The sequence below is a fragment of the Diplotaxodon limnothrissa genome, linkage group LG20 (assembly GCF_057381915.1).
Source record: "Diplotaxodon limnothrissa isolate DT_005_m linkage group LG20, D_limnothrissa_male_GT1.1, whole genome shotgun sequence".
Classification (NCBI taxonomy): Eukaryota; Metazoa; Chordata; class Actinopteri; order Cichliformes; family Cichlidae; genus Diplotaxodon; species Diplotaxodon limnothrissa.
Genome location: NC_140615.1, coordinates 8486753 through 8513217, shown reverse-complemented (window position 1 = coordinate 8513217; position 26465 = coordinate 8486753). Strand labels below are relative to the sequence as shown.

Here is a 26465-nt window from a genome sequence, read left to right as displayed (position 1 = left end):
GGAAGAGATGAAAGGGAAAAAAACAAGATAGTTAAATTTAACGAATTCCTACAGCAACTGTTCTTTTGACTCTACAAGTTGTTTTACAAGAAGCAGCTCGTTTCTGACCTTAAGGCCACACACAGCCAGGTAGTCTTCATTACAGGGATTTCCTGTAAGACTAAGGACAGTGAATGGGACTGGGGCTGAAGCCAAACGGGTCAGTGTCAACTTCCTTTTGCTTGAGTCAGCTTGTTTCAGGAGAGTAGACAGCTGAAGGACTGTTATCTGCCAGATAGGAAATGGAGAAAAAGTCAGGTTGAGACATTTTAACAGTGAAAACACAGATTTCCCTATCTGTTCTTATTTCATAGTTTGCAAAGTATCTTGATAACATACCAAACAACTTAAAGAAAACTTAAAGAAAAAAGTCAAAGAGAAAAAACACAAAAACATAATAACATAGAAAGAGGAATGTTTTTTATTCTATTATTCATTTGAGTGTAGATTTTTTTCCTTGTCATGATGCTCCGTTTCACAGGCAAGTCTGAATCAATAACAATGCATATATTTTAAATAAGAATTCAATGAAAGCCCTTCTAATTGGACAAAGGAACTTAAATTGTTTAGTTTACCTTCCCCTTTTCATGGCTGACTGCCAGGTGCTGACGCCGTCCATGGGGGGAAGACAGAACACACATGGCAACACGGCGCAGGACATGTGCACTGATGAGCTGGCGTATAGTTTGCCCCTGGTCACCGCTGTAGTTCATTCGCACATTCTCAAAAGCTCCTTCCTGGGAGCCAAGTGTGGGGACCTGAAGGGAAAAAGTAGCCGTTAACAATGAAATGCAGCAGGTAAATAATAGAATTCTATTTTAATTAAGTTTTAATAACTTATCAATGAATTAAGTGTTTTACTGGAACAGGCAATCTATTTGGGTCATGATACCATTAACTGGTCCGTCATCTCCACAATTTTGTCCTGAGTATGCAGTTCATTGAGGGCTTGCTGTGCCCGGCTGCTGCTTCCCACTGCTGATGCTTGCTGGAAGTTGGTCTGGATAGCTTCCATGAGAAACATGAGCATTTCCAATATGACTGCAGCAGTAGATGACCCCATCTAGCATGATAAAAGAGGGGCAAAAACATAAGTCTCACAACATCTTTTCACATAAAAAAGAAGAACTCTTAACGGTTTTAGGAGATGACAGATAAAAATAAATTAATATGTTCTCTCTAACCACTTGTGCTAGCAGCTCTTCTTGACAGCCTTCAATGCTCTTGCACACGCTGCTCTTCTTAGGTCTGTCTTCATCACTGGATTTGCCATCACAGATGGTGACCTTGCCCTTGTCAGACGGTGAGGAATTTTGGTGGCGAATAGCACTCTCAGGAATACGCAGCTCACTCTGGAAAGCTGAAGACTCTTTAAGAGTAGAGCCCATGCCGCTGCTGGGACTGCGTTTGACCAGGGCCTGTGAATGATGCAACACACAAAGTAAGAAGTGGAGAAAGTTGATATTAATATAAATGTATACTTAAATGATTCTTTATGCTCCCCTTTATGCATTGTAAATGTCAACCGATAATACGTATAATTGCAGAAGTGGAACAAACATTTATAAAAAAGTGAACCAAACTGTTATGAGCAAATGTTATCACAACACTGATAGTGAGGAAAACATCGCATTAACAAAACAAAACAAAAAAGCTAAAAGCCTATCGTACTTATTACGCCGTAAACTAAAGGTAAGATGTAATTGATGGCTTGCTCATCACATGCACATAAAAAAATAAAAAAAATTTGTTAAAGTCCGTGTAAAGTGGTTACAAACATGTTTGTCACATCATAAAAAATATTTTATAAACCACACAGATAAAAAATATTATACGACACCTACAAAATTCAGTAAAAGATGGTTCAAAGACTTTTATATTTATACAAAGTAAACCTTGAATTATCTCTTTACACGGACTTTAAGATTAACTAGGGAAGCTGACCTGTTCAGTACACAAAAAGTTGACAAAAAGACATTCCTAACATGATTTTGCTCATTTTCTGGCCAAATGTGTGGGCTAGCTATAACCCTAATCAAATGAAATGACTGGATGGAGGTCAATGGGGGAATGACTTGCAAGCTAAAGTTACCGCTGTTGTTCTCTTCCCATGATGACCTGAGGTATTCGGTCTCACCTGGCAGCTGCCATCCTCTTTGGCACCGCAGTCACAGAAGAAAGAGCCATATTTGGCATAGGAGATCTCATGGTCTTTGTGACAGACCTTGGCGCACACTGTGCACACACCTACCCCATCCACCATCTTACAGGTGTGACAGTGGTACCTGCAGAATGAAAAGTATAGGCAATACTATATATAGCATGGCACATCACATCATGTGAGAAACTAAAGAATGACACTGTATTTCTCCATGTCTAAATGGATATATCACAAGAGAAGGCTATTTGATCATGCTACCACCTAAATATTCCCAGATAAATTAATTAAAAATTACTCATATTCCAGAGCTAACCAAGGAGATTATTTTCCAGAAGATTAACTCAGCTCAGACAAGCTTTAAATATGTTGCTGCCCGGTTAGATTTACACACCACAGAGGCTCTAGATGAATTAAGGCATTTTTAACCTTTTATAGCTGCCCTCTGTATCCTTAAATATTCACAGCAAGTCAAAAAACAAATAAAAATTCACATAGAAAATATTACATGTTGCTAACACACTGTTACTTTTTCCAGGTACATAACACTAATTACATTACAAATGTTACAAATGTATGCAATTTTGTCTTCCATCGTAATTCAGCAGTGTGGAGTCCTCCCGTTTCCACAGATTCGAGAAACACCATCAGCTTTTCTGATTCATAAAGGCAATCTACTAAATATATGAGTTTCTGTTTTTTGTTTATTCTTAGTAAAAAATGAATAATAACAAATGAAATAATCAAACGTGTACTGTATGACAAATCCATTTTTAGGTGCGGATGCGGATGTATTTGGAACCAAAGGCTGCACTTAAGATTAGAGCTGGGCGATAGAACGATAACGATATGTATCGCGATATAACTTTTACTCGATAGAGAAATTAAGCTATCGCGATAGACCTCGCCGCTCTTGTCCTCTTAAAAAAAAAAAAAAAAAAAAAAGGTCAGCCAATCCAAATTAAGTAGCGCAGAGCCGAACCAATCACAGCCGCAGCGTCACGTCGCGTGACTTGTTACGTACAGCACAAGTGCCAAGCCGCACGTGTGTTTGTTTGGGAAGCAGCCAGCGGGTAATGGAGCCAGCGGGTAATGGAGGAAATGAGTGTGCTGACTAGAAAAATCAACCGAGCGTGACCGAAGAGAAAACAGATGATGGTTCCAATGCCGGAGAAATTGTCGAACGGAAGAGCCAAAGAAGTTCCGTAGTGTGAAGGTATTTCGGCTATTTCAAGTCTGACAAAAAACAGAGTAGCATGCACTGTAAATTGTGCCGAAAGCAAGTCTGGAAATACAATAAACTGGTGCATGCGTCACACTGTGCGCCACGTTATTGTTTCGGTGAAATGGATTCCTACAATACTGTTACTGTTAATTCTACTCTCTGCAGTGTTTAAATGCTTACATATACACACAGTTACTGTCCCTCCACACATACGACTCGGTTCTGCTTCTATGCCCCAGCTTTGTTTACTTTTTCCCACCGAGGCTTCTAGACTTCTGATTGGCCAACATTTCTGCACGGTTAGGAATCTAGCGCCACCTGCTGCTTTGGCATGTTCATAGCAGCGTTTTCCTTCATTTCTGCCTTTACGTGTGGACGGGATTATTTTTTAAAACGAAAACGGAAAATCTCCGTTTTCAAAAATACCCGTGTACGTGTGGACGTAGCCTCAGTCTCTGACTGGAAGCGCTAATTCGTCATTCGGCTTTTGTCAGACTAAAGTAACTGTTAAAACTGTTTGAAAAGCTAAGCTATACAACAAGGAGAGATTGAGAATTTCCTTTTAGTTCTCAGTTTATTTGATATTGACAAAAGTTAGTCAGTTTTGTCTGATCTTCTGTAAAACAAACTAAGATTTATTTTTAGAATTAATATTTTGTTTCTAAGTGGAATTGACAATTTAGTTTGTTTCGTTTGTTCTATTTTGAAACTTAAACGCTTTAGCGGCTGCCTTTTGTGTAGTTTGCAATATTTGCCTTTATTTATCTGAAAAAGTCTCATGTTCCTTAAGTACATCTACCCTGTTGAACTTATTATGGGAAATAAATATTTAAATAAAAACAAGCTGCTGATTATTTCACATTTTACTTGTGAGCAACGGCACATTTAAATCTTACAAATATAGTTATTTGGCTTATATCGTGATAGATATCGTTATCGCCTGAAATGAAAAAAACATATCGTGATATGAAAAAATCTCATATCGCCCAGCTCTACTTAAGATTAGAACAAAATCACAATAAACAAACTTTTCTTTACCAGTGCTGGTTCATGAATTCCTTCTGAGTGATGGTAAAAGTGCAAAGTTTGTTGCAAAGTGAGTCTTCATCCTGTCAAACAATGACATACATGTTAAAAAGGATTGTTTCATATAGCAAACTGACAGAGATAAAAGCTAAGCCCAAAAACAGCACTGATGTATGTCTGTAAGTCCATACACACAGAGACAGACGAGAATAAAAGAACAACTTCTTACAGAGTCCTCTGCCTGGGAATCATCCTCCTCTACTACAAGTTCCTCCACCCAGTCTGAGTCTACTTCCATGGCCTTTTCCTCTCCCTCCATCAGCACTGCTGAGTTGCCTTGACCGCTGCTTTGACGCAAAGCGTTCATCACATCAGCTAGATAGGAGATGATGTGACATGAGCATTCCAGCATGCTGGCATGCTGAAATCAAAGAAGAAGTGCATATCAGTTGATATTTAGATATGTTAATATCTGAACTGCAGGGGACACATTTTGGGCCATTTTTCAAAATGTAATATATCACAGAAAAATACTTTGGCAAATTGGTACTTTTACAGTGTTTTCCTTTAATTGCCTAAAGCCAGTTTCATTATCATTCATTCTGATTGTCCAATATGGGGTATGAGAAGCACACAGACAACCAGAGGACATGATGTACAACTATGTGGTAGTAAATTCATAATCAAATCAGAATAGTATGATTTACACTTGATTTTAACCTTGAAGAGATTTTACATTTTCTTAATATAAAATGTAACAAAGAAGGACATCCTTTCTTTTTCCACAGAGAAAGTCCACAGATTGCAATACACTCCCAAAACAAAGAATACGTAAGGTCTTTAACCTTTAGAGAGGTGACGATATTATTCTCAAATAACAAGGCTGATCATAGGTCTACAACAAGTGTGGCATAATTAAAATCTCATTCTGTGGAAATGTCCAAAATTCACTTCAGTGTGTGAAAAACCCACCTTTCCATGAGACAAGTTTGTGCTCACTTTTTCCACGACATTCTTCTGTGTTAAATACTTTTTGCTGCAAAACAAAAAATAAGCTTTTAGGTCACAAGTTCTCCATTTAAATTTCTACCTAGATTTATACTCCCACACTGAATCTACAGAGAGCTTTCACTATAACATGTAATAACACAGCCAAAATGCTACTTGAGGCTCAGATTTCTGTGCTACTGAGCTAAATTTATTTGAATACTCCTACCAATGGAAATTGAACAACATCAGATTTAAGCTTAAATAATTAAAAAGAAATACAGTTACAAAAAGAAGATGACATTGCAATCAGCAGGAAAACCAATCAGACATGTGGAGATGTGTACATAAAGCCACACCCTAGGGTGTAGCTGCTGTCATAGCTGCTGGATAGATTCGTAGCAGAAGTATAAATTGAGCTTAAACCAAGCATTTTTTCCTAGCGAGTTTGGCTGTAGCAACTATATAATTCCACCCTTTAGATTTCTTTAGTGATGCGACTGAAACTTAGATCTCCATGCCCGTAAAATTCATTTCTTACCATCTAGTCAGCCAGTCTATAGCTGCCCTGTGCAGCTGGAGGTGGCCTGCACCCTGTCCCGCACTGGCAAGTGTGGCCATGATGACCATGAGCTCAGGAAAACCTGTTCCATCACCATTGGCCAGCATGTCTGTTGCCATGGGAATAAGTGTGCTGAGGAGTACAGTGCACACTCCTTCGCCCACCTGGCTATTGTCACGCACAATATGAGTGGTTAGCAGCTGCAGAAGCTGTCTGTTTTCTTGCACAATTTCCAGTTGTTCTGAGTCCTTTGGTGGGGTAGCAGTCATACGTGTCAGCCAGGACTGCAGACGAGAGGGCTCCACACAGGCCAGCTGGGCCAAAGAGCCACAAAGGCCTAACAGGCTTGGGTTTGGGTTCTTCTCCGCTGGAGAAAAATGCATGATGAAACTTAGAGGGATCTACTCCAGCTTTAGCTCAAAGAGCTCTGCCTTGAAAAGCTTGAATATAACCAAACTTGGACAGTATAGTTTTAAAATTATTACAGACTTACTGAGCTGGAAAAGCTTGGTGAAGAATTTCAGCACTCTGTTACAAAACTTTGGAGACAGGTTTTCATTGGCCGTTGCCATCATAATTTGGACAAGCTCACCACTGAAAAAGAAGAAACCCAAAATATGTGAGGTGACTGAATGAATGAGAAGCCAGATTGTGTCATCAGCAGAGACAATACCTGAATGAAAAGAATTCTTCCATTGCCTTTCGGACCTGACTGCTTTCAAGTTGTTTTTCAAGGTACTGAAGGCATTCCTCAAGGATGGACTCATCCAAACCACTAAGTAATATTAAAAAAAAAAAAAAATGGGATAGATAAATGTTGAAGAGCAGCCCACAAAACAAACAAACAAACAAACAAACAAACAAACAAACAAACAAAAAAAAGCATAAAAAGTAATGTTTTGATTGAATTTTAATATTTAACATGGTTCATTAAAGGTTAATGAAATCTGATACATATTAAAAATACCTGTTGGGATCTGAGTGATTGGCAATAATGTTGTAACATCCGGTCACCAAACGCTCGTAGATGCGGGCTAGAAAGGCCTCAGACTCTGATGGGCCAAGGATGCGCTCCAGTGAAGTGGTGCTGATCTCAGCTACACTCTCCGTGCTGCTCTCCAAGAGCAGAGGCAGCAGGGTGCTCACAACCTGTGAGGGGTTCAGCTCCTCAGTACTGAAGAGACAATAATGCAGCATTATTCACAAGACAATAACAGGTTTTTCGTGAGTAAAAACTATGCATGCAAAAGAGTTTATCAGTAGACGTTTTTTTAACTTACACAATGAGGTCTCCAATCAGGCGAACCAGTGAGAGAAGGATGTGTTTAAGAGAAGAGGCCAGAGGCAAGGACTGACAACTCAGTGTGCCCAGGTGAGCTGCTTGGATGGCACTGATGTAGCTCTCTGATGGAATGGTATCATTTGCAAATGCATTGCGCTGAAAAGATACCACCAGTTTTGTTATTTATGGTGTGGGAAAATACAGGCAAAAGCCAAGTCTTCAATGTTTTTTAAAATTATGCCATGTGTAACAAATGTTTTAATAATTTCCAACTTTAACCACATACCCATGAGCCAATGTTGGGAAATTCAGTGGTGTGGACACCATTCCAAGACTCACAAACTGTCTGCACAGCTGTTGGCAAGTTCTGCATAATATTATGACCTGTAGAAATTTAAAGTCTTGTTAGACCACTGCATAAAAGCTATTAAAGTAATCATATTCACTGCATTGTAAAATATTATTTTTCAGTATTTCATTTGGATACCAAGTATGTTGGCCTTGCATCGGGTGGAACCTATGGCCAGAACTGCAGCATAACCTTGGAGCTTGGCATCGGTCAGTTTGTTCTCCCCTTCCTCTGGGATGTTCATTAATAGGTAAGATCTGTTCAAGACAAGTTTCGTTTAATGATTAGATCAGGATGAGTTGTCATAAAGAACATCATCCACAAGTCTTATTTCTTAGACATGAAGTAGGCTACATTCCAAATCTAAACAAATAATTAGAAAAACTATCAAAGGATTTAGAAATATTTAAAAACATGTTATGATATATAAATTAAAGAAGGAATATTTAAGGTTCCTTAAGTTGTATTCCTTAAATTGAAGCACACATGCATTCTGAAGGTAACGGAGGGGTTTTGTTTTTTGGGGTTTTTTTTTTTTTACTAAAGCTTTCACTAAAACTAAACTTTAAAAACAGCTTACATTAGCAATTACAGTCAATTCTAAATAAATTCAACATTTAAATATCCACATGCCAGTGGTGTTAGAATACTGATAAACTGTAAAAGATATATAAAGTAACAGATATATGGATACTAGAATTATGTAGCGTGCATGTAGTAGATGTGTGCTTTGCAAAATGTTGGCTTTGACGAATATGGTGGAATTAAAAATAATAATAATAATAATAATAGTAATAATTTAAATGTAACTTAAGTCACCAAAGCTATGACCTCTGGATTTTGTCAATATTTTGAGTATCTGTAACCAAAGAACTGGCCATGTGATTGGCCACATGATCATGTGATCTATCAAGCATTTCAATCACATTATTGCATTCCAGTCTACTAGATATAACAAGAGCTTATAACAACATTACCCTCTCACCTTGTGAAAGCTGAGTAAATGTCAGTGAGCTGTAGTGTGGCAGGCAGCAGATTTTTTGCGATCTCAGAGGATTTGTGGGTGTCAGCCTCAATGGCAACCTTGGACAAATGCTCATCTAAAGAAACCTGAATTTTAGAGATGACTGCATCCAGCGTATAGATGGCTTGTAGAGAGGGCAACTGATGAAGTGGTAGGATGACATGTGGGTCTACACTTGAGAATGTGGAAATCTGCAACAAAATAAAGTTGTCAGGAGGTGTCAATTGATTTCAAAACTCTGAACACCACCAACACAAGTTACTAATGTATCTGTCGTAACCATTACCTGTCTGGCAATGTACTCTTCTGCTAGCTCCACATCGTATTTCACAGTGCTGCATTTAGCAGCAGTCACTTCAACCAGAGAAGCAGCTTGGTCTGTTTTCATTCCTTGCTTTACCAAGTGTTCCTGTGAGTGATGACACACAAAAAACACCCATCAAAGACTTGAAATTGCAGAAATAATACAAAATATAAATTTTTCTGAAAAAGCAAACAATTTCCAGACCCCCCCCCCCCCTATGAATTAATCAAGTACATTATTCTAAGGTTTGACCAACAACAACAAACCCATCACACTGATAATACATTTGTAGGACTTTCAAGCATCAACTGACCTTGATCCAGTTTACATACGTAGCTACGCGGAGACGTGATGACCATCGCAGTGTGTGTAGGATGTCGCTCTCACTGGGGTCACTGCAGCCAGTCTTTAGCTGCTCCATGAAGCCTTTGGAAGGTGGTAAAACGCCAAGGATCCTCCACAGTATCAGGAAGTAGTACTGAAGGGAGCAGGCCTCCTGTATGGGGCCCAACAGTTTGCTGCCATTAAGCTAGTATCATTATGTATACAAGTCTCTAATGTTTCAGAAACTGAAGCTTAGCTCTTCAAATTACTTACACAACAATATAGCAGTTTAGAATAACATTTATTGTAGGTCCTGCCTTACTGCAGTGATGATATTAACTTTGTTTTTGGCCAATATTGTTAGCATGTGTTTATCATTTTTTTTTGTCTCTAGAATTGCAGATAAACATTTCCAATGTGGCTTATTCTTGTTTATTTTGTTTTATTCTTATTGGTCTATTTTCAAAAATGTAATATGCATTTTCCTCTATCACCTGAACCAACTAAACCAGTCACTGAAGTCAACAGTAGCAGTGAACAATTAGAAAAAGGACTGCATCATTATAGAAAGGGTTTTTATATCACGTTTCTGTTTGCAGATCAATTTCTAAGTTAACCAGAAAGACGCACCAAAACACAAGCCCTGCAGCACGTGGGTGTTTAATGCCTTTTAGATAAACCACTAAAGCCATATGCTCAGTGGGCTTATTTCAGCTGTTCTATTTCTTCATTTGGTGCTCTCACCATAGGAGTGATGGACTTGTTCTCTTGTCTTCTTGCTGTGTCAAACTGAGAGCCTGCAGCCAGGAGTGAGATGAGCCATATATACAGCTCATCATATTTCACTGCTCCATTAAAAAGCTTTGGAAAGACCTATGAGGACATGTTTAACAGTTAGGCATGGCAATAATTTTAATATTGTGATAAAATATTGTGATTAAAAACAGAAATACTGGTATTTACTAGGGGTGCAACGATACACAAAATTCACGGTTCGGTTCGATACTTTGGTGTCACGGTTCGATGTTTTTTCGATGCAAAAGATGTTCATGCCTTTTTAATTTGTCATTTATTAAAATTATAAATATATATTTTAACTCAAAAGTACAGTTTTTAAATTTACTGTTGCAGAATCAACAAAATAATTAAAAAAGAAATCTATCTGATCAAGAAATCACTCATCTTTGGAAATGAGAGTTTATTACAGAGAAATGGCTCTTTCCAAAATAAAAGCTATACTATACGCTTCTTCTGGGCTATATTCTCAGCAGCATATTAAACATATCAGGTCCCCATAAGGAGAATCATGTGCTAACGGCTGTCTAAATGACTCGGGTAAAGTTTGTAGCATGCGTGCTTGTTGTTTTTGTCTGCTTCCACTTGTCTTTGCACTAGGATGATGTCGGCGCAAATGTGCAGTCAAATTCATTGTGTTCCCACTAGTGCTGTCAGCGTTAATCTCGTTAAAATGACATTAACGCCATAACGCGGCAAATCTCCATTAATGAGTTACCGCGGATCGCCCCGTGTGTGGGGCTGGATGGCGTCAACACGTTAACGAGCTAACGCACGCACTAGTTCCCACCAATGTAATTGAGCATTGCGTGGCACATCCGACATACTGTTTTACTTTTGTCCATGACGCGCTTACCATCAGGGTCATACTTCACATGAAAACCAAACTAGTTCCAAACGCCAGATCTGAATGAGGGTGGGGGAGGTTCAAATTCGGCTAGCGTTGAGGCAGTTGCCATGTTGCAACGAGCTTAGCTGTCTTGCTAGCTTGCGCTGTGCTCAGCGGATCTGCGCTCGACAGTGCAGCCTAGGAGGAGTAGTCGAACGCAGATTCACTGAGTTCTCAACACAGACAGCATCGTCAGAAGAAAAGTTGATAAAATAAATAAAAAATTTTGTATTGTTCGATACATATGCGTACTGAACCGAAAGCACTGTATCGAACGGTTCAATACCGATACGAGTATTGTTGCACCCCTAGTATTTATATACAAAAAAATAAAATAAAAAGCATGTTTTAAGACACATTTAAACTGTATTGTCAAAAATTCATTTAAGACCACATAAAACAGAGTCCATGCCTCACCTTGCTATCTAGTCTGCTGATATCATCTTCAGACACCTCAGGAGACAGAACGCAGTAGAACTTGGGCTGGACATTGGAATCTAAAACAGTTGCATTTAATCAAAGATAAAATTCAATTTTCATATACTACAAACAGATTAAACTGAAATTTAGTTAAAAAAATATTTGGGTTTACCTGTCGAACAGTGTTTAGCCCAGTTCTCCTCCACCTCTTTGAATCCATAGTAAAGTGGGATGTTGCTGCGTTTTCCACCTTCCTGAACAGAACTTGCCCCAGTAGATGGTGGGGTAAGAAGGTTGTACTGCACCTATTTATAGCACACAGAGTAAACACTGTTATTGAGTCCCAAACACAATACTGTGTTATTAGAATGTTTAGCAAAAATTTACTAGGTATAGGACTTGGTATGTTTTATACTAAACTAGCCTTATATTACAATCATAATGACATCTTTATGTTACTCTGAACCCAGATTAATGCACTTGCAGGACGATATTTTACCTAATGAATGGAAATCAAATAACAAAGAAAAGAAAAAAGAAAAAGCTTTATTGTTCAATTTACCATATAAATAACAATTTGAAAGAAAGCATTAACCTGTTCAAAAAGATATAAAGGAGCCTTGGAGTAGTGGCGCAGCAGGTAGTCAAAAACCAGCAACAGGCGGGCCAAATTGAGGGGCACAGCTTTCAGCTGGGAGTCTCTGCTCTGTGCCACCTCTGTAATAGCCTGTGTGACTAAGGTGAGGACTGATCGACGACCACGCTCTGACAGATTGTGGAAAAGGAGCAGCAGCAGCTGGAGGTGTTCCACATTAAGGTCATCTTCGCCATGAATAGAACCCTGGATGGCGTGTTGCTTTAAGGTTCCCAAAAATCTGAGAAAGTACAGGCAGCAAAAGGGAAAAAAAATCCAGATTAAAGAGAAATGTATGGAAGACTAAGCTAGACTACAACTGTGATGTTTTTGCAAACAATAATTCCATTGTTATTGACTACAATATTGGATATTTATACAAGTCGCCCCCATCAAGCCACCACCATTTTTTTTCATAAATGCCAACAACCATACTATCTAAGTTCGATTGCAGCGTCAAGGCATTTAAACAATTTGATCATAATAATAAATATTCAGATAAGAAAAACTGAATTTTTCTACCTTTCCCAAACTTTCATACACTCAGGAACATCCGGTTCTCCCTGCAGAGTAGCTTTGTGCTGCCATATGAGGAGAAGTCTGGAGAGCACTGATAATGATTGAGGGTGAATGTACAGAGGCCATGGACCCTCCGAAAAGGGTGCAACACCTAATTGCTGTAAAAGGGTGCTCTGCAAATAGTTAAGAGAAACAATATGAGAATTGAGATAATAAAAAAAAAATCAATTTTAAGTTTGTTGTAGAAAGTAGTTGTTAAAAGATTTTTTCATATAGTGGCAAAGAAACGAAAGCAAAGCAAAACCTCTTACCTGCAATGCTGGGGAGGGAAGATCTGAGGTCACTAGGGTGTGGTTGAAGTGATACAGTGCTAAAGAAAAGACTTCATCTGAAGACCCTGTGGGATAAAAGAAACAACAACGCATAACTATAGATGTTCACTGTTGTCAAAATACTCAAGTCTGCAGGGCTGCAAAGCAAATTATTATGAATTTAGGTAAATATTCTTATATTTGAATAACTGCAATTTTTTTTGTTTGTTTTGGGGGTTTTTTGTTAAGCATACCTTTGATATCCTTGTCCACATCTTTGATGATACTGGCAAGCGTAGCCATGTGTTGTTCTGTGAGAGACACACTCAGGTAGTTACGGATAAAGTTGTTTCTGGATTTTAGCATCGAGGTGGTGATGAAATTCAGAATACTGGATGCTAAGCTGAGGAACTGCAGAAACAAAGATTTGAGATGATACAATGTCATAAGCCCTATTAAAAAAGAAAAAAAAGAAGAAGTATTGTATGCATTGTAACAGCAACAATCTATATGTTGTCTTCACCAGTTCGGGATCTTTACGGCCAGCTAAAATGTTGCCGTTCTCGCTTGGATTTTGCTTGCTGGGGCTCTTCAGTCTGGGAGAAGTCTCCAAAGGTGGTGGAGGGGGAGGGGGTGGAGGAGCCACTTTGTCCTTGCTTGGTGAAATTGTCTCTTCAAACCAAAGCCCCAGGATAGGTTCACTGTCATCATCTGTAAAGAATAGTTAATTATTTACATAAACATCTTGAGGTAAAATGCTCACACATTCATGAAAGTATTTGTGATGTAGCAGTGGTGTCACCAATAAAAGGAAAACAAAGCTTCACAATAGTTCATGGCAACTACACTCACTGGACACTGGCCATCAGTTACCATTTGTTTAAACAAACTTCAACCGCTCACACGGTAGAACTTAAAACGCATTTCAGTATTACCCCGAGGTTGACTGCTTTAGGTTAACTTGAGTAACACCATCCTCTCCCCATGGCCAATTTGCTAGTGTGCTCGCAGTGTATTTATTGACCATTTGGTCCTTTTGTGGTGGTATAATGGCCTTCTTTTAACCACACTATGAGCCCCTGTGTACTTGGAATTGTCATGATCTTAAAAATATGCTGCCTGACAACAATGTCATGTTGTTTGCCAGTTGCTTTAAAACAAACAAACAAAACATTACTACCCTGCAAAGAAGCAGTAAAACGTGTAGCCAGGCATGAAAAAGTTATGTGGAATTATATGATGCCATGTCAATATGGACTAAAATTTTTAGCAAGTTGCTGTTTCCATGTCACAAACAATGAGGAAATTTTCAACTTATTACTAGCAAGACGTAACTAATAAAGTGGCCAGTGAGTGTACAACACAGTGAAGGTGGTGAACAAGATCCAAAGACTGCAGTAAGAAGCAAACAATAACCAGTTCCCTCTTGATGAATATCTACATAAGGATGTTACACAATTTATCTTCAAAGACATGCACTTTTCATTGCTGTCACTGAGAATACATGAACATATTAATTTGTATTGATTTATATTTTTATCTTTGTATAAGACAAGTGCAATCCAAAGTGGAAGTAAATCTGCTAGTAACAAAAGACATGCTGCAGTTTGTCAGCTACCATAGATGGTGGAGAGGAAAGCCACAATCATTCCTTTAAATTAATTTATATTATTATGAGCTCCAAGTTGTGCTGCATTAGAATTTTTACACATTTTATACGTTCTTGTGTGTTTCTAGCAAAAATAAGAAACAATGCTAGAATTAGCTGAACATAAAGCACACGTTATTCTCAGATTGCTTAGAATCTGAATGTGCTGAACAGAGCGTGAGGATGCATTATTACACCTTCTGCAGAAAACACTGCTACAATCAACATGTCAGTCGGTCAAAAATATGATAAAATATAAAATGTGCACACTTCTCTTTAAATGTTTTGGTGCAAAAATATAAGACTGACTGTCACACAGCCTAGAACTACATAATACTGTACATTAATTTACAGTGATAGCTTGAAAAATTCATATTCTACCAAATAAAAATTCACAGTAAGAATTTAGAAAAAAAAAAGCACCTATATAACAAACATTGAATTTAAATATGAGGGGAAAAAACTCATTTAAATCTTGTGTTTCTAATAGGTCGCCAACTCAAGCTCAACTGCTTCCCTCACCTGCTGAGCCATGACATTTTCTACACTGAAAAATTGTTTCACAGGCATTTTGATTCTGTGTGCTCAGCCTGCAGTACGATACAGGAGTAATTTCTTTGAAAGCAGGTTTTTAAGACCTATTGATAATAGTTTCAGTCCAACGCTTTCAGCTTAACCACAAAGAAAGTTAGAGTGTCTATGGCTTCCTTACTCGCCATCTGATTTAACTCAGGTGACAGCTATGTTATTCCTTGTAGGATATGTAAACAGATGTGATCTGTTGATGACAAATGCAATCAATCTTCTTTTTTTAAGTGCACTGCTGTCAAGTTCGTGGCTCTTATTTATTGATACAGCATGCTTGTCAAGGACAAACCACAACTAACAGATGTCACAAGGTTCCACTAAGGTTCAGAATAGGCACGGCATTGCTCATAATAGTCCCCACTGGGTTTTCATTCCACTTTGTCAATGTGCGTTTAATGTCTTGATGCATTCTCAATCATCCAGGGAAGTAAATCTCCAAAAAGTTGATTCTGTTCATCTGGACGTAGCGTTTTGTGGGAGAAACGTTTCGTCACTCATCCAAGTGACTTCTTCAGAATAAATAAACAGGGTGCACCTTTAAGACCGATTGTCTGCATGATCAACTCGGTCACCTATAACATCTCCAAGTTTCTGGCTTCGATCCTCAACCCGCTGGTGGGCAGTTCTGAACACCACATCACCCTGGATTTTGTTGAGAAGGTGAGAGATGTCATTATGGAGGCAGATGAAACCATGGTAAATGGCCTGTATTTGTATAGCGCTTTACTAGTCCCTAAGGACCCCAAAGCGCTTTACACATCCAGTCATCCACCCATTCACACACTGGTGATGGTAAGCTACACTGTAGCCACAGCCACAGCCACCCTCGCCTCAGCCACCCTCGCCTCAGCCACCCTCGCCTCAGCCACCCTCGCCTCTGTCAGTGCGCCCTGGGGCGCACTGACAGAGGCGAGGCTGCCGGACACTGGCGCCACCGGGCCCTCTGACCACCACCAGTAGGCAGGGTGGAGTGTCTTGCCCAAGGACACAACGGCCGAGACTGTCCAAGCCGGGGCTCGAACCGGCAACCTTCCGATTACAAGGCGAACTCCCAACTCTTGAGCCACGCCCTGCGACGTTACATCTCTCTTCACTTGCATCCCAGTCACGGAAGCATTGGAGGTAGTCCGTAAGAGATTACTGGATGACTCCAACCTCAGGGCCAGGATCTCAGCATCGACCAAGTGTGTTTGCTTTTGGAACTGTGTCTTCATTCCACCTACTTAACATACAAGGGTCAATTCTACAGGCAGAAACATGGGAGTGCCATGGGCTCCCCAGTTTCACCCATCGTGGCCAATTTGTACATGGAAGAAGTGGAAAAGAGGGCTTTGCTATCCTACCCTGGAACATCACCAAGCCATTGGTTCAGATATGTGGATGACAACTGGGTGAAAATCAAATCTCAAGACGTACCACATTTCACGGATCACATTAACTCGGTGGACCGACACATCAAATTCACCAGGGAGGATATGAAGAGTGGCAGGTTAGCCTTCATAGACTGTGAGATTTCCATCAGGAATGGGGGACATCTAAAAGCTGACGTTTACCGTAAACCTACACAACCTCTGGCGAAGCGGATGGCACAACACAGAAGAGCTACCTCGTCAGGCCAGGACTCTGCAGTCTATTTACACCTATAGGCCAGTGGACACTCTTTCAATGATGAGGATGTACACATCCTGGACAGGGAGGAACGCTGGTTTGAGAGTGGAGTCAAGGAGGCCATTTACGTGAAAAGGGAAAGACCATCTCTGAATCGAGGAGGGGGCCTAAGGGTATATCTTACAATGCTGTGATTGCAGCCATTCCCCAACTGTCTGTGAATGGTACTCATGGCCATTAATCAGTGGTCTTTGATCAGTGGGTTTTGGTCAGTGGTTGTTGATCAATGGTTATGAGAATTTGCATAATTAAGATTAAGGAACTGACCTCCCAGCCCATTGTTCCTTCAGTGGGCTGGTTTCAGTCATTATGCAAATGCACTGTTTATAAGATTGGGGAAACCTGCAGTCAGCTGAGACTGAAGAAGTCACTTGGATGAGTGACGAAACGTTTCTCCCACAAAACGCTAGGTCCAGATGAACAGAATCAACTTTTTGGAGAATGTGCGTTTAAGTTAACAAAACAAATTACAAATTTGACCAGTCTCTCCTAGACCCTGCCTTGGAGGAAAAAATTAGTTCATGAATAGAATAAGACGCATTCATCTTTGTAAAACTCTTCTGCTTAGCTATGGAGGAAAAAAAAAAAAAAATTCCTAACAGAGCAGCATTGACCTGGCTGGTTTCAGTGAACACTAATAGGTGTCTGACACCAACCAGCTCTAGCTAGGAGACAAATTAATAGCACCAATCTAGAGAGATGGTACTGCCTGGTTTAGTTTACATGGGTGTACCATCTATATTAGCTCTGGATCCTTCCCCATAATGTTTTTAAATTTATAGCCACAAATTTCATTGATTCATTGTGCTCTGTGCACTTACCATGCACAAAACATTCATATTCTTTAAAAAGGTGATATCACTCAACTACACTGAAAGTTTTCAAATACAAAAACAAGACAACTTTAGTGTTTCAAAAGAATATCACAATAATTTGATATTCACATCTGCATGCAACATACAAAAATGAACTTTTCAGGTGACAGCAAGATGTAGCATTGCGTGTTTAAGCTCATTAAGCACAACTTGAATTTATTGTATTTAAGAATGATACCACTGCTTTGATGTGGGTCTTGATTATTTTTGCATCAAGAGTTTTTCACTTTTTTTTTTTTTTAAATAAGTTTTCTAACAATTTTATCCTCATTTGTGTTAAAATAGATTCAAGAGTCGGGGGTAAAATGGATTTTATCATTTTGTAGTATCACAGCCAATTTCAAAAATAATTTTCTACCATACTGAAAATTGTTTAATTTTAATTTCAACCACGACCTGAAAAGTCATTAGGCCAGCAATAAATGTTATACTTTTAAAGCATTACTATTAGCAGCTATCTTATAACAAACTTCTTTCTTTGGAGTCGCTGTTGAAAAAGGAAAGAGGCAGAAACTGGAAGACAAAAGGATGATAAAGTAATAGAGGTAAAGCTCTTAAAATAAATCACTGAGAAATGTTTTATGACTTCTGTCAGTAACTGTTAGTGTAATTATTCAGATAATTAACTAGTTTTAATGAAAGCTTCAGTAGTTAATAGTTTAAATAATATCCCACATATCAACACCACTGGTATTATTCTTTAAAACAACAAGCCACAGATGAACCTCTTTGATAAAACAAGTTTAATTTAGTTCATATGAATTATAAGGCAGAGCAACTCTGATAACAGGGAGTATTTTGTCAAAGACTTCATCTGTGGCTTTATCATTTTCTAGGCCGTTAGGATCAAGGCTCAGAGTCTAAATTGTGAGACATACAATAACAAAAATGAATTTAGGACAGCGGACACCAAGTCTTTGACCTGAGGACAGAAAACTGCTAACCTGAGACACAAGCTGCACTTGTCTTCTCCTGTCTTCTCTCTGCTGAAATAGTAGACACTGTCAACTACACTGGTATTATTGTGATGGACAAAATTTTTTTAAATCACATCACTGTGAGCGTATGTATGAGTTTACCCTTCGCACTGCTGTCATTACCTCACTGACTTAACCACTGACAGCACACTTGTTTCACTCCTTCAATTAAACCAATTTAAAAATGTTCCCAAATACTGAAAATACTCCATTTGTTATCTTATCCAGCTCAGCACTGACAGAAACTCAGATCAAATGGAAATGTGTAAAAATATATGTGACTTTACTTTCACCAATTGAATCCCCACTGTGATGCAGAGAAACCTGAAGCATACCTTGTAGGAATGAAACAACACTTCTTGGTCACTATGTTAAAACAGAATTGAGTCCTTAAATGGTGAGTTCGTGTGTCTCCCCTTTACCTTTAAAGCTAGATGACAACATCTTTGTTTTTAATTGTCCATAAATGCAAGAAAGTTTGACCCTAAATTATCAATATATTTTAATAAATTGCATTTTTGTATATATTAATTGCAAAAGTAGAGTGCTTCATAATTACAATATAGATACATATGGTCATGCTAATGTAATCCCCTGTTTTTCAGTGGATTGTCTGTATTTTTTAAGTTGTTGCTTTTTTATTAATCAATCCAGGAGTAGCATAACAATGTCTGAATTGTTGAGAGTATCATCTGCATTCCTAAACCCAGGATTTAAGAAAAAACTGTCTGCAGCACACAGGGAGCAGTATGTCTCTTTATTTGCATAACTGAGCTGCGATGTAAATGCATACTTTATGTAACAAACAATTGTTTGAATCCAAAGAAAATAAATACCCTGGCTGCTGTCCTCCTCTGTACTGCTGAAATCATCCTCATAGTAGGTGTTTGAATCTGTAGAAGCACTGGCATCACTGCTGACTGAGCCCTTTCTCTGACGCTGGAGAACACAAGCCTAACAGCAGATAAATGAAATAAAAGTCAACGTTTAAAAGTTTGGTTGGGACACAGAAAGTTTCCAGGATTCACCCGAGAAGTCAGCTGCAGTATACCTACATTTTAAAATGGCTGGTTTCAATAAATAATCATCTAGACATCCACTAATTTTGTAAGGGATAAAAAAGGATAAACTACAAAGATAAAAATGAACCAGACAAAATCTGTTGCTTGTTTCTTTTGTATCACAATATCACAATTAATGTTCAAATCAATAAAACAGCATAACTGCAAATGCAAATTACAAATACAACTGACAGCACCTTTTTGTAGGAGGTGGAGAGAAGTGTGAAGAGCAGATTTGTCAAGGGAACAGAGTCAATGAGTCTTTGAACCCTCTGGCTGGAAGTGCTCTGTGCCATGATGTTGAGCTCAGCCGGTGGTCCATCACTTGCCCAACCCTTTAGATTTGGCAGAAGGGGGGAAACGGCTTTTAAGGAACACAAAATACTTTCAGTAATTACTGAAGCATACTTGGATGCTTTTGAATTTTTTATTAATTGAATTCATTTCCTACCCTGAAAGGGTAACAAAGAATGAAAATGCTAAAAAAAACCAAAAAAACCAAAAAAAAAAACCAAAACAAACCCAAACAAACAAACAAAAAATACAACAACTTTCAAATCTGTGCGTCTAATTTTAAATAAACATGCAATCTTGTAAAACAACAAGGAACTTATACTAAATATGAAGCCATGAAGATTTAACTGAGGTACAGTAATTTAAAAAAAAATTCTTTTGGTTCCTCAAACAAGAGATGAAGGCTTGAATGTAACTAGCTACATTAGTATTTAATTCAATTTTACAGTAGAGGGTTTAAACCTACAAACGATTGTGACATCTGAAACCAGCGATAGCGGTGGCAAGTACAGTATGGCTACAATGGCAGTTTTGTTTTAATGCAGCCACGTTTTTTTGTTGCTTCACTTACTCTGTGCAGAGCTTCAACCTGCAGATCCTGGAAAAGTGAAGTCAAAAGTTTGATTGCATGGTTGGCCAGGATAACAGACAAAACCCCAAAGCCTTGGTGTCTTGAGAGGGAAAACAAAAAAGATCAAAACAGAAAAAGGCAAAACATTAATGCACACAAATGACCTTTTATGCATAAGCATACCTACTGAACTAAAATTGTCTTTATTAAGATTTAAAAATACCCTTTGCCAGGACCAAGTTTAGGTGACCCTGCGCCATCCTTGGTGCGACTTGCAATATCACGGACACGCAAAGCAGCCAGGGGATCCTTCTCTTTTCCTTTATCTGCCAACGCTGTCGGGCTCAGGTTAAGAATCAGATACAGGCTGTTTAAGAGGCACCAGGCTCCAAGCAGTTGGAAGTTCTGATAATGCTGCAGAACAGAGAAGAGAGAATTTTAAAAATATCAGTCATAATACTTAACTTATAACTGACAGTCTAGGACTGTCAATTATAAATATATATTTATTCTTCTATTTGCGCAATATATCAATCAAAATTGGTACTCACCTCTCCTCCAGCTCTGCGAGAGTTGCTGATGGCTTGTCCGATCATTTCATAAATCTCCAGCTGTTGTGAAGACAAATATATGTCATCTTTTTAAATCTTGTTAAAATATACATGTTAGTAAGACAGTAATTAAAGACTTTTTAAAAGTGATTAGTTATAATACTTACACATTTCTGGACAATTGTGGCTGCATCATTTTCATAGTCCTCTTCTTTGGTACCAGTGGAGGCAGAGCGAAGTTGCAAGCCACTACCCACCTGTAGAATGGCCATGCAAGTGGCCACACTTACACCTAAACAAGTAAAAACGCATTGTAGATGTTTTGTTTTTTTCCTTAGTTTGGTTTTTGAATGTTATAGCAGCCTGAATCACATGGTATGTTTTATTTTAACCAAAAATGTAACCACCTACCAGCATAGAGACAGCTTAGAGCCAGCACAGTCATATCCAGTAGTCGTCCTGGTGTCAAGGGCTCCAGTACAGGCAAGGAAAGTGTGTCCAAAGCCATGGTCACATCTATCACCAGTGAGTGAAATCTATGTATTTTAAGTACAGGATAACAACTTAATGTTGGGGCCAGTGGTGAAATGGCCAGATGCCAAAATTAAACACAATTTCTTATTAGCCCAGTAGATTTAAAGAAGAAAAAAAAAAAGAATACCCGTTGCGAACAGCAGTGGCATCAGCCACTGTGGCTGGCATGATAAAGAATGAGTTGGCTGATACAGCATCCTGGAAGCGGTTGATGTAGCGTAGAAAGTAGGGCAGGTTGAGGCACACTCGTAACAACTTCTCAGACCCACCTGGAAAAATTACATTAAATCAAAAATTTAATCAAATAATAACTCATTAAGTTTCATTTTAAATTAATTAATGGCAGGATTACTAAAGAAACTAAATTTTCATTGCAATTTGTAAAGGAAAAAGTGCTTTTACAAGGTTACGTATAATTTAGAGCTCAAGCGTGCTTTCAAGAGTGAAAAGTAAACAAGGGACCATCTGACATTTTGAATCAATAGGGGGGAAAAAATGTACATTTTCCACATGGATGTGTGGGGGAAAAAACAAACTCAATTCTGGATTACAGCCACTCACAGTGTATATATACACTCCTGTATGGAAAATCAATTATTGAAGTATATTCATCATAGTGTGACTTAATGGTGACATTTACTAAACAGATATTTTTCCAAAAAAAAAAAAAAAAAAAAACAACCCAAGATTTCTAGTCTCCCATCTTTCAACAGCTGCGATAAAACTTTTAAACCCTGACCTGTATATAGTAGTGTCAAAGGTCCAGTCTCTTGGAACAACTACTTACCTAGTTCCTGTAAGCTTGACACATTCTGGGACACAAAGGCATTTTTCATTTTGGTCTGAACAGCTTGATCTGTATTTTGTTCATCGCAATCACTTTCAGCCTGTAATTAACAAGAGATGCAATGATTACAAAAGATAATTTTCAACAATACAGTGACAGAATATTATTTTAAATGCAGCTAACAAAATTAATTTAAAAGGAAAGGGGAACAAAAGCAGAAGCTGCGTAACTTCTGCTAATAGCAATCGAGAGTAGCTGGGTCATTAATACTTGCCTGCATGTGTGCTGCTGATGGAGAGGCCAAGATGGTGGTAAGGTCAGGGTTAAAAACTGATGTCAGCTGATTAAAGAAGTTCATTTGTACTTCTTTTTGTCGAAGCTCTGGGTTCACAGCACTGGGTAACTCCTTCTGATCTTCCACTATTAAATGAAAAAAAAATGGCACAAGAGTTTCACCACATGTCAAGGCTGTTAATCAAAAGGGCCTCTGTGACAGCCCAGGCAGATAAATACTCACAGCTTCATTGAATAATTATAGTATATAGAAAACTAATAGACCAAAAATGTCCAAATCCTTCCAGTGAATGCAGTGAATTTCCAGTTTTGGCCATATAACTTATTCATGTTGTCTACCAGGACAGTGAAGCATTTTTCAGTTTTGTCCTTTATGGAGTCTTACCATCTGAAAGTGTCTTGACGGTTTGAGGCAACTTGGCAGATTTCATCATAGCAGTGAAAGTAATGATTTCTGTGCGATCTAGTCTGCTGCAGCCAGTGCACAGTCCCTTTATTAAAAGGATCAGGTGTTTCTAAAGAAAAACAATTTTTTTTTATTTCAATACATAATTCCATACAAATAGAAAGCAGAAAACCACCAGAAAATGCAAATCAGTGATAACTAGAAATGACTACACTAATGTATTACAATTGACTACACCCACCCTGCTGACTGTCTCACTTACCTGTGAAACTGCACATGCCTCATCAGGGTTCTCCAAGCGCAGCAATGAGAATTCGATCAATACTTTGCACGCTGCAGCAACTGACAGCAATTGATTTCTTGGTACTGGGGAAACAAAGAAAAGAACAAAAATAACATCTAGCAACAAAACAGTTTTCACTGAAAGATTCTGGCTCATTGTCAGTGAGTGGCAGTAATTTGTCTATTACTCTTAGGAGAAAATGAAATACACATACTTTGTCCACATACTGTGGTGATGTAATGTGCTGAGAGTGCCACGAATGATGAGTAGAAAGGTTCATACTGCTTGTCGTGGTGAAGAATGTCTGATTCACTGCAAACAAAGGAAATATGACTTTTTACACAACATTTATAGTGGGTTGTTTTAGTTTGTTTGGGGGGAGGGGGTAGAGAATACAGATAGGACAGTGACACAGAGTGGATTTGATCTAACTCCTCCTCCTTTCCTCAACTAGTGTCTTAATTCTTCCACGCAAATAAGAGTAAGAGGTGCAAAGATGGGAGTTAAAGTGTTCACGGGACAATCTCATGTTCTGCTGTGTCACATTAAACAGATGGCAACCTCTCATGATGTACATCAAATCAACTGCCATACTAAATGTCCAAGTAACAATAAAGAAAACAGCTGCTGACTGCAGCCTTACTTTTAAAATATAGACAGAATCAGCTCCATCTGTTGCTATGGTGACATTACATTGTGAATTGTGAAATTGATTCCTCTGAGGCACTGCAATTATGTAAACTTTGCTTACCTACAGTTTGTCCAATGTGTTTGTGCAAGAATTCAGTCTTAAAAATTAATTCAACTTTTTAAAACAGACTTCTTATAATTATAATTTATTATCATCCATCCATTAACATTTCTTACACATTTTGTCAACACAACCCTTTAATAAAATAAAAGAATAAAATGGTTTAATGGTTATTAAATGGTTTATAATCTGGTTAAAAGTTAGCATCAAAATAATTACTGTTCTTCAGTATACACCACCTCAGTGACTTAACTAATTAACATTTCTGATACATCTCCCAGGAGCATTAGTTTGTCTCAGTTAAAAAAAAAAAAAAAAAAAAAAAGAAGATAAATTTCATATATCAAACCACAATCAATTGCAATATATATGCAACAAATAGTCAATATTATCAATAATTAATTGAACCTTCACAAAAAACAATCATGACCTTCACAAAAAAGCATTAAAATAGTAAAATGAATGCTATTGCTAACATGCTATTGACAAGTTGCAATAGCATGGCCATTCTGGTATCTGTGCTAGAGTGTGCTACAGTGAGAACACAAAATTTATAAACCTATCACCCAGCTTTACCAAACTCAGTGTGGTCAAACTCGTGGTATGCCATTTAAGCTTTAGCAATTCAAGCCTACTTCTTCAATGTTGTCTTCACAGAATGAAATAGTTCTTTAGGACTTGAGATGTAAGGAAACAAGGTGTGTTTATGCTGTTGGTATTGGAACTGGCTTTTGGTGTGGTTGGAATTTTTTAAGTACTTTTCCATAAGCACCTGGGGCCTCTAATAAGCAGGCTTGTTACAATTACATAACTGAAAGAAAGAAACATTTTATCCAATACTTACATAGATAATGGAGTCTTATTTTATTTTAATTTTTTTTATTATAGTAAACTGCACAATAGGATAATTCAACTACACAACACTACTTTCAATCCTCGTAATAGTTATGTTTGCATACAGCCTGTTGCACTGGAAAACGAAACCAACAGACATACTAGGAAGCTTTTTATTTCAGTGTACTAGCTTATGTTACGCCACAAACAGAGAATCAAGGGAAAACTACGGAATCAAATAAATCATTCAACAATACTTGCAAAGCACTAATATCACATATTCCTACTTTTATGAGAACATAAATAGGTGGGAATGTTGTAACGAGATAACAAGTTCATTCTGCACCAGCATCTTTGTGGTTAAGCAGAACCATTCAGCATTACCTAAAGTACAAGTCTTAGAAGCAATAACCCTAAATAACAATTTTACTAACAACAAGTTGACGGTAACCCACCATCACCTGATCAAAAATGAGTGGAGAGATAAGGTCCCCCGCCTACTTCCAGCCTAACCACAAGCAGATGACGTTAGGCAGACTGGCTATTTTTGCCACCCATATAATGCGTGATTTGGCTAATGACATGCCCAGATTACGCCTCATAATGCAAGTGTTGCTGAATTTAGCCCAATTAAGTCAGCTGACGTAGTCAAATATTACTCTGGCTGGGGCGTTTGAGGGTTAGCCAGTCCAGTTGGAAGGCCCCCCGAGTTAGCCTGTCGGCTAATGTTTGTGTTAGCTAGCTAATGATGAAGCAATTTTGTTAAAGCTTACACTGCGACACCGTTTAACGTTTGCACAGCGCTGCTGACATTACGTTAAAGATAAATGTCCATCAGTCATAAGACGTGCGTTGTTTCAAACTCTGTAGTCAGCAGAAAGGAAACGCTAAATAGCATTTTGAGTAAGTTAGCTGTCATTAGCATATCAGCTAACGTCTGGAGCTGACTCCATGCCAGTGCAAGTTAAGCTTAAATAGCTTGCTAGCCGCTAACGTTAGCAAAATGGGTATCGTTTCCCATCCAACTATACTAACCAAGCTAGGGTTAGCAATTTAGCTAGCTAGCCTACGCCTAGGTGGACACAGGCAGTATTCAAGCAAATATGAACCTGCAATTTATTGACAATTAACCGGTTACCTGTTGATTATAGACCCAATAAGCTGAGGTAGCTCCTTCGTCTCAAAAGCAGTGTACGAAGCTGATAAAAGCGGCCGAACTGCCGCTGTCCATTCGTGTTCCCCATCTCCTCCGCTCGACGCCATCTTGAAATCCTAACAGAAAAAACTAGTTACTGGAAGAAGAAACTGTGGTGTAAGTAAATCTTGGGGGCGCTCTCACTCTGATACCAGCCCTGCCAACATTTCACTCGAAATGTTTACTGGTTTACTGTTTCTAAACCCATTTTAAATTATGTATAATAATATAGTTCCCATTTTACAGGAACGAATAAAGCGATGTTTTCCCCTTCATTCATTTGTGATATAATTACATATA

At 38.4% G+C, this 26465-nt stretch overlaps 1 protein-coding gene across 9 annotated transcripts in view; it reads right to left on the bottom strand.

The window, feature by feature from the left end:
- ubr4 (ubiquitin protein ligase E3 component n-recognin 4) overlaps nt 1-26236 on the bottom strand; it is a 57203-nt gene extending 30967 nt beyond the window's left edge. For 5 of the 9 annotated variants that reach the window (XM_085344804.1, XM_085344805.1, XM_085344811.1 and 2 more), the window contains exons 1-41: nt 26109-26236; nt 23600-23697; nt 23365-23468; nt 23082-23211; nt 22677-22822; nt 22403-22502; nt 21743-21884; nt 21493-21617; nt 21249-21373; nt 21082-21141; nt 20754-20944; nt 20531-20630; nt 19863-20000; nt 19441-19558; nt 18572-18613; nt 13372-13559; nt 13103-13259; nt 12849-12934; nt 12541-12710; nt 11980-12259; nt 11557-11689; nt 11382-11461; nt 10025-10153; nt 9270-9452; nt 8939-9061; nt 8614-8843; nt 7767-7885; nt 7566-7663; nt 7278-7435; nt 6965-7171; nt 6671-6772; nt 6491-6591; nt 5977-6364; nt 5421-5484; nt 4678-4869; nt 4461-4531; nt 2132-2324; nt 1224-1457; nt 932-1102; nt 615-797; nt 109-267 (exon numbers count right to left, since the gene is read on the bottom strand). In XM_085344804.1, coding sequence (XP_085200930.1) covers nt 109-267; nt 615-797; nt 932-1102; nt 1224-1457; nt 2132-2324; nt 4461-4531; nt 4678-4869; nt 5421-5484; nt 5977-6364; nt 6491-6591; nt 6671-6772; nt 6965-7171; nt 7278-7435; nt 7566-7663; nt 7767-7885; nt 8614-8843; nt 8939-9061; nt 9270-9452; nt 10025-10153; nt 11382-11461; nt 11557-11689; nt 11980-12259; nt 12541-12710; nt 12849-12934; nt 13103-13259; nt 13372-13559; nt 18572-18613; nt 19441-19558; nt 19863-20000; nt 20531-20630; nt 20754-20944; nt 21082-21141; nt 21249-21373; nt 21493-21617; nt 21743-21884; nt 22403-22502; nt 22677-22822; nt 23082-23211; nt 23365-23468; nt 23600-23697; nt 26109-26233 — 5943 coding nt within the window. In that variant the 5' untranslated portion in view covers nt 26234-26236. The remainder of the gene's footprint in view (nt 1-108; nt 268-614; nt 798-931; nt 1103-1223; nt 1458-2131; nt 2325-4460; nt 4532-4677; nt 4870-5420; nt 5485-5976; nt 6365-6490; nt 6592-6670; nt 6773-6964; nt 7172-7277; nt 7436-7565; nt 7664-7766; nt 7886-8613; nt 8844-8938; nt 9062-9269; nt 9453-10024; nt 10154-11381; nt 11462-11556; nt 11690-11979; nt 12260-12540; nt 12711-12848; nt 12935-13102; nt 13260-13371; nt 13560-18571; nt 18614-19440; nt 19559-19862; nt 20001-20530; nt 20631-20753; nt 20945-21081; nt 21142-21248; nt 21374-21492; nt 21618-21742; nt 21885-22402; nt 22503-22676; nt 22823-23081; nt 23212-23364; nt 23469-23599; nt 23698-26108) is intronic. The other 4 variants (XM_085344807.1, XM_085344809.1, XM_085344810.1 and 1 more) reach the window with 2 other exon arrangements.
- Nucleotides 26237-26465: the final 229 nt, after the last annotated feature.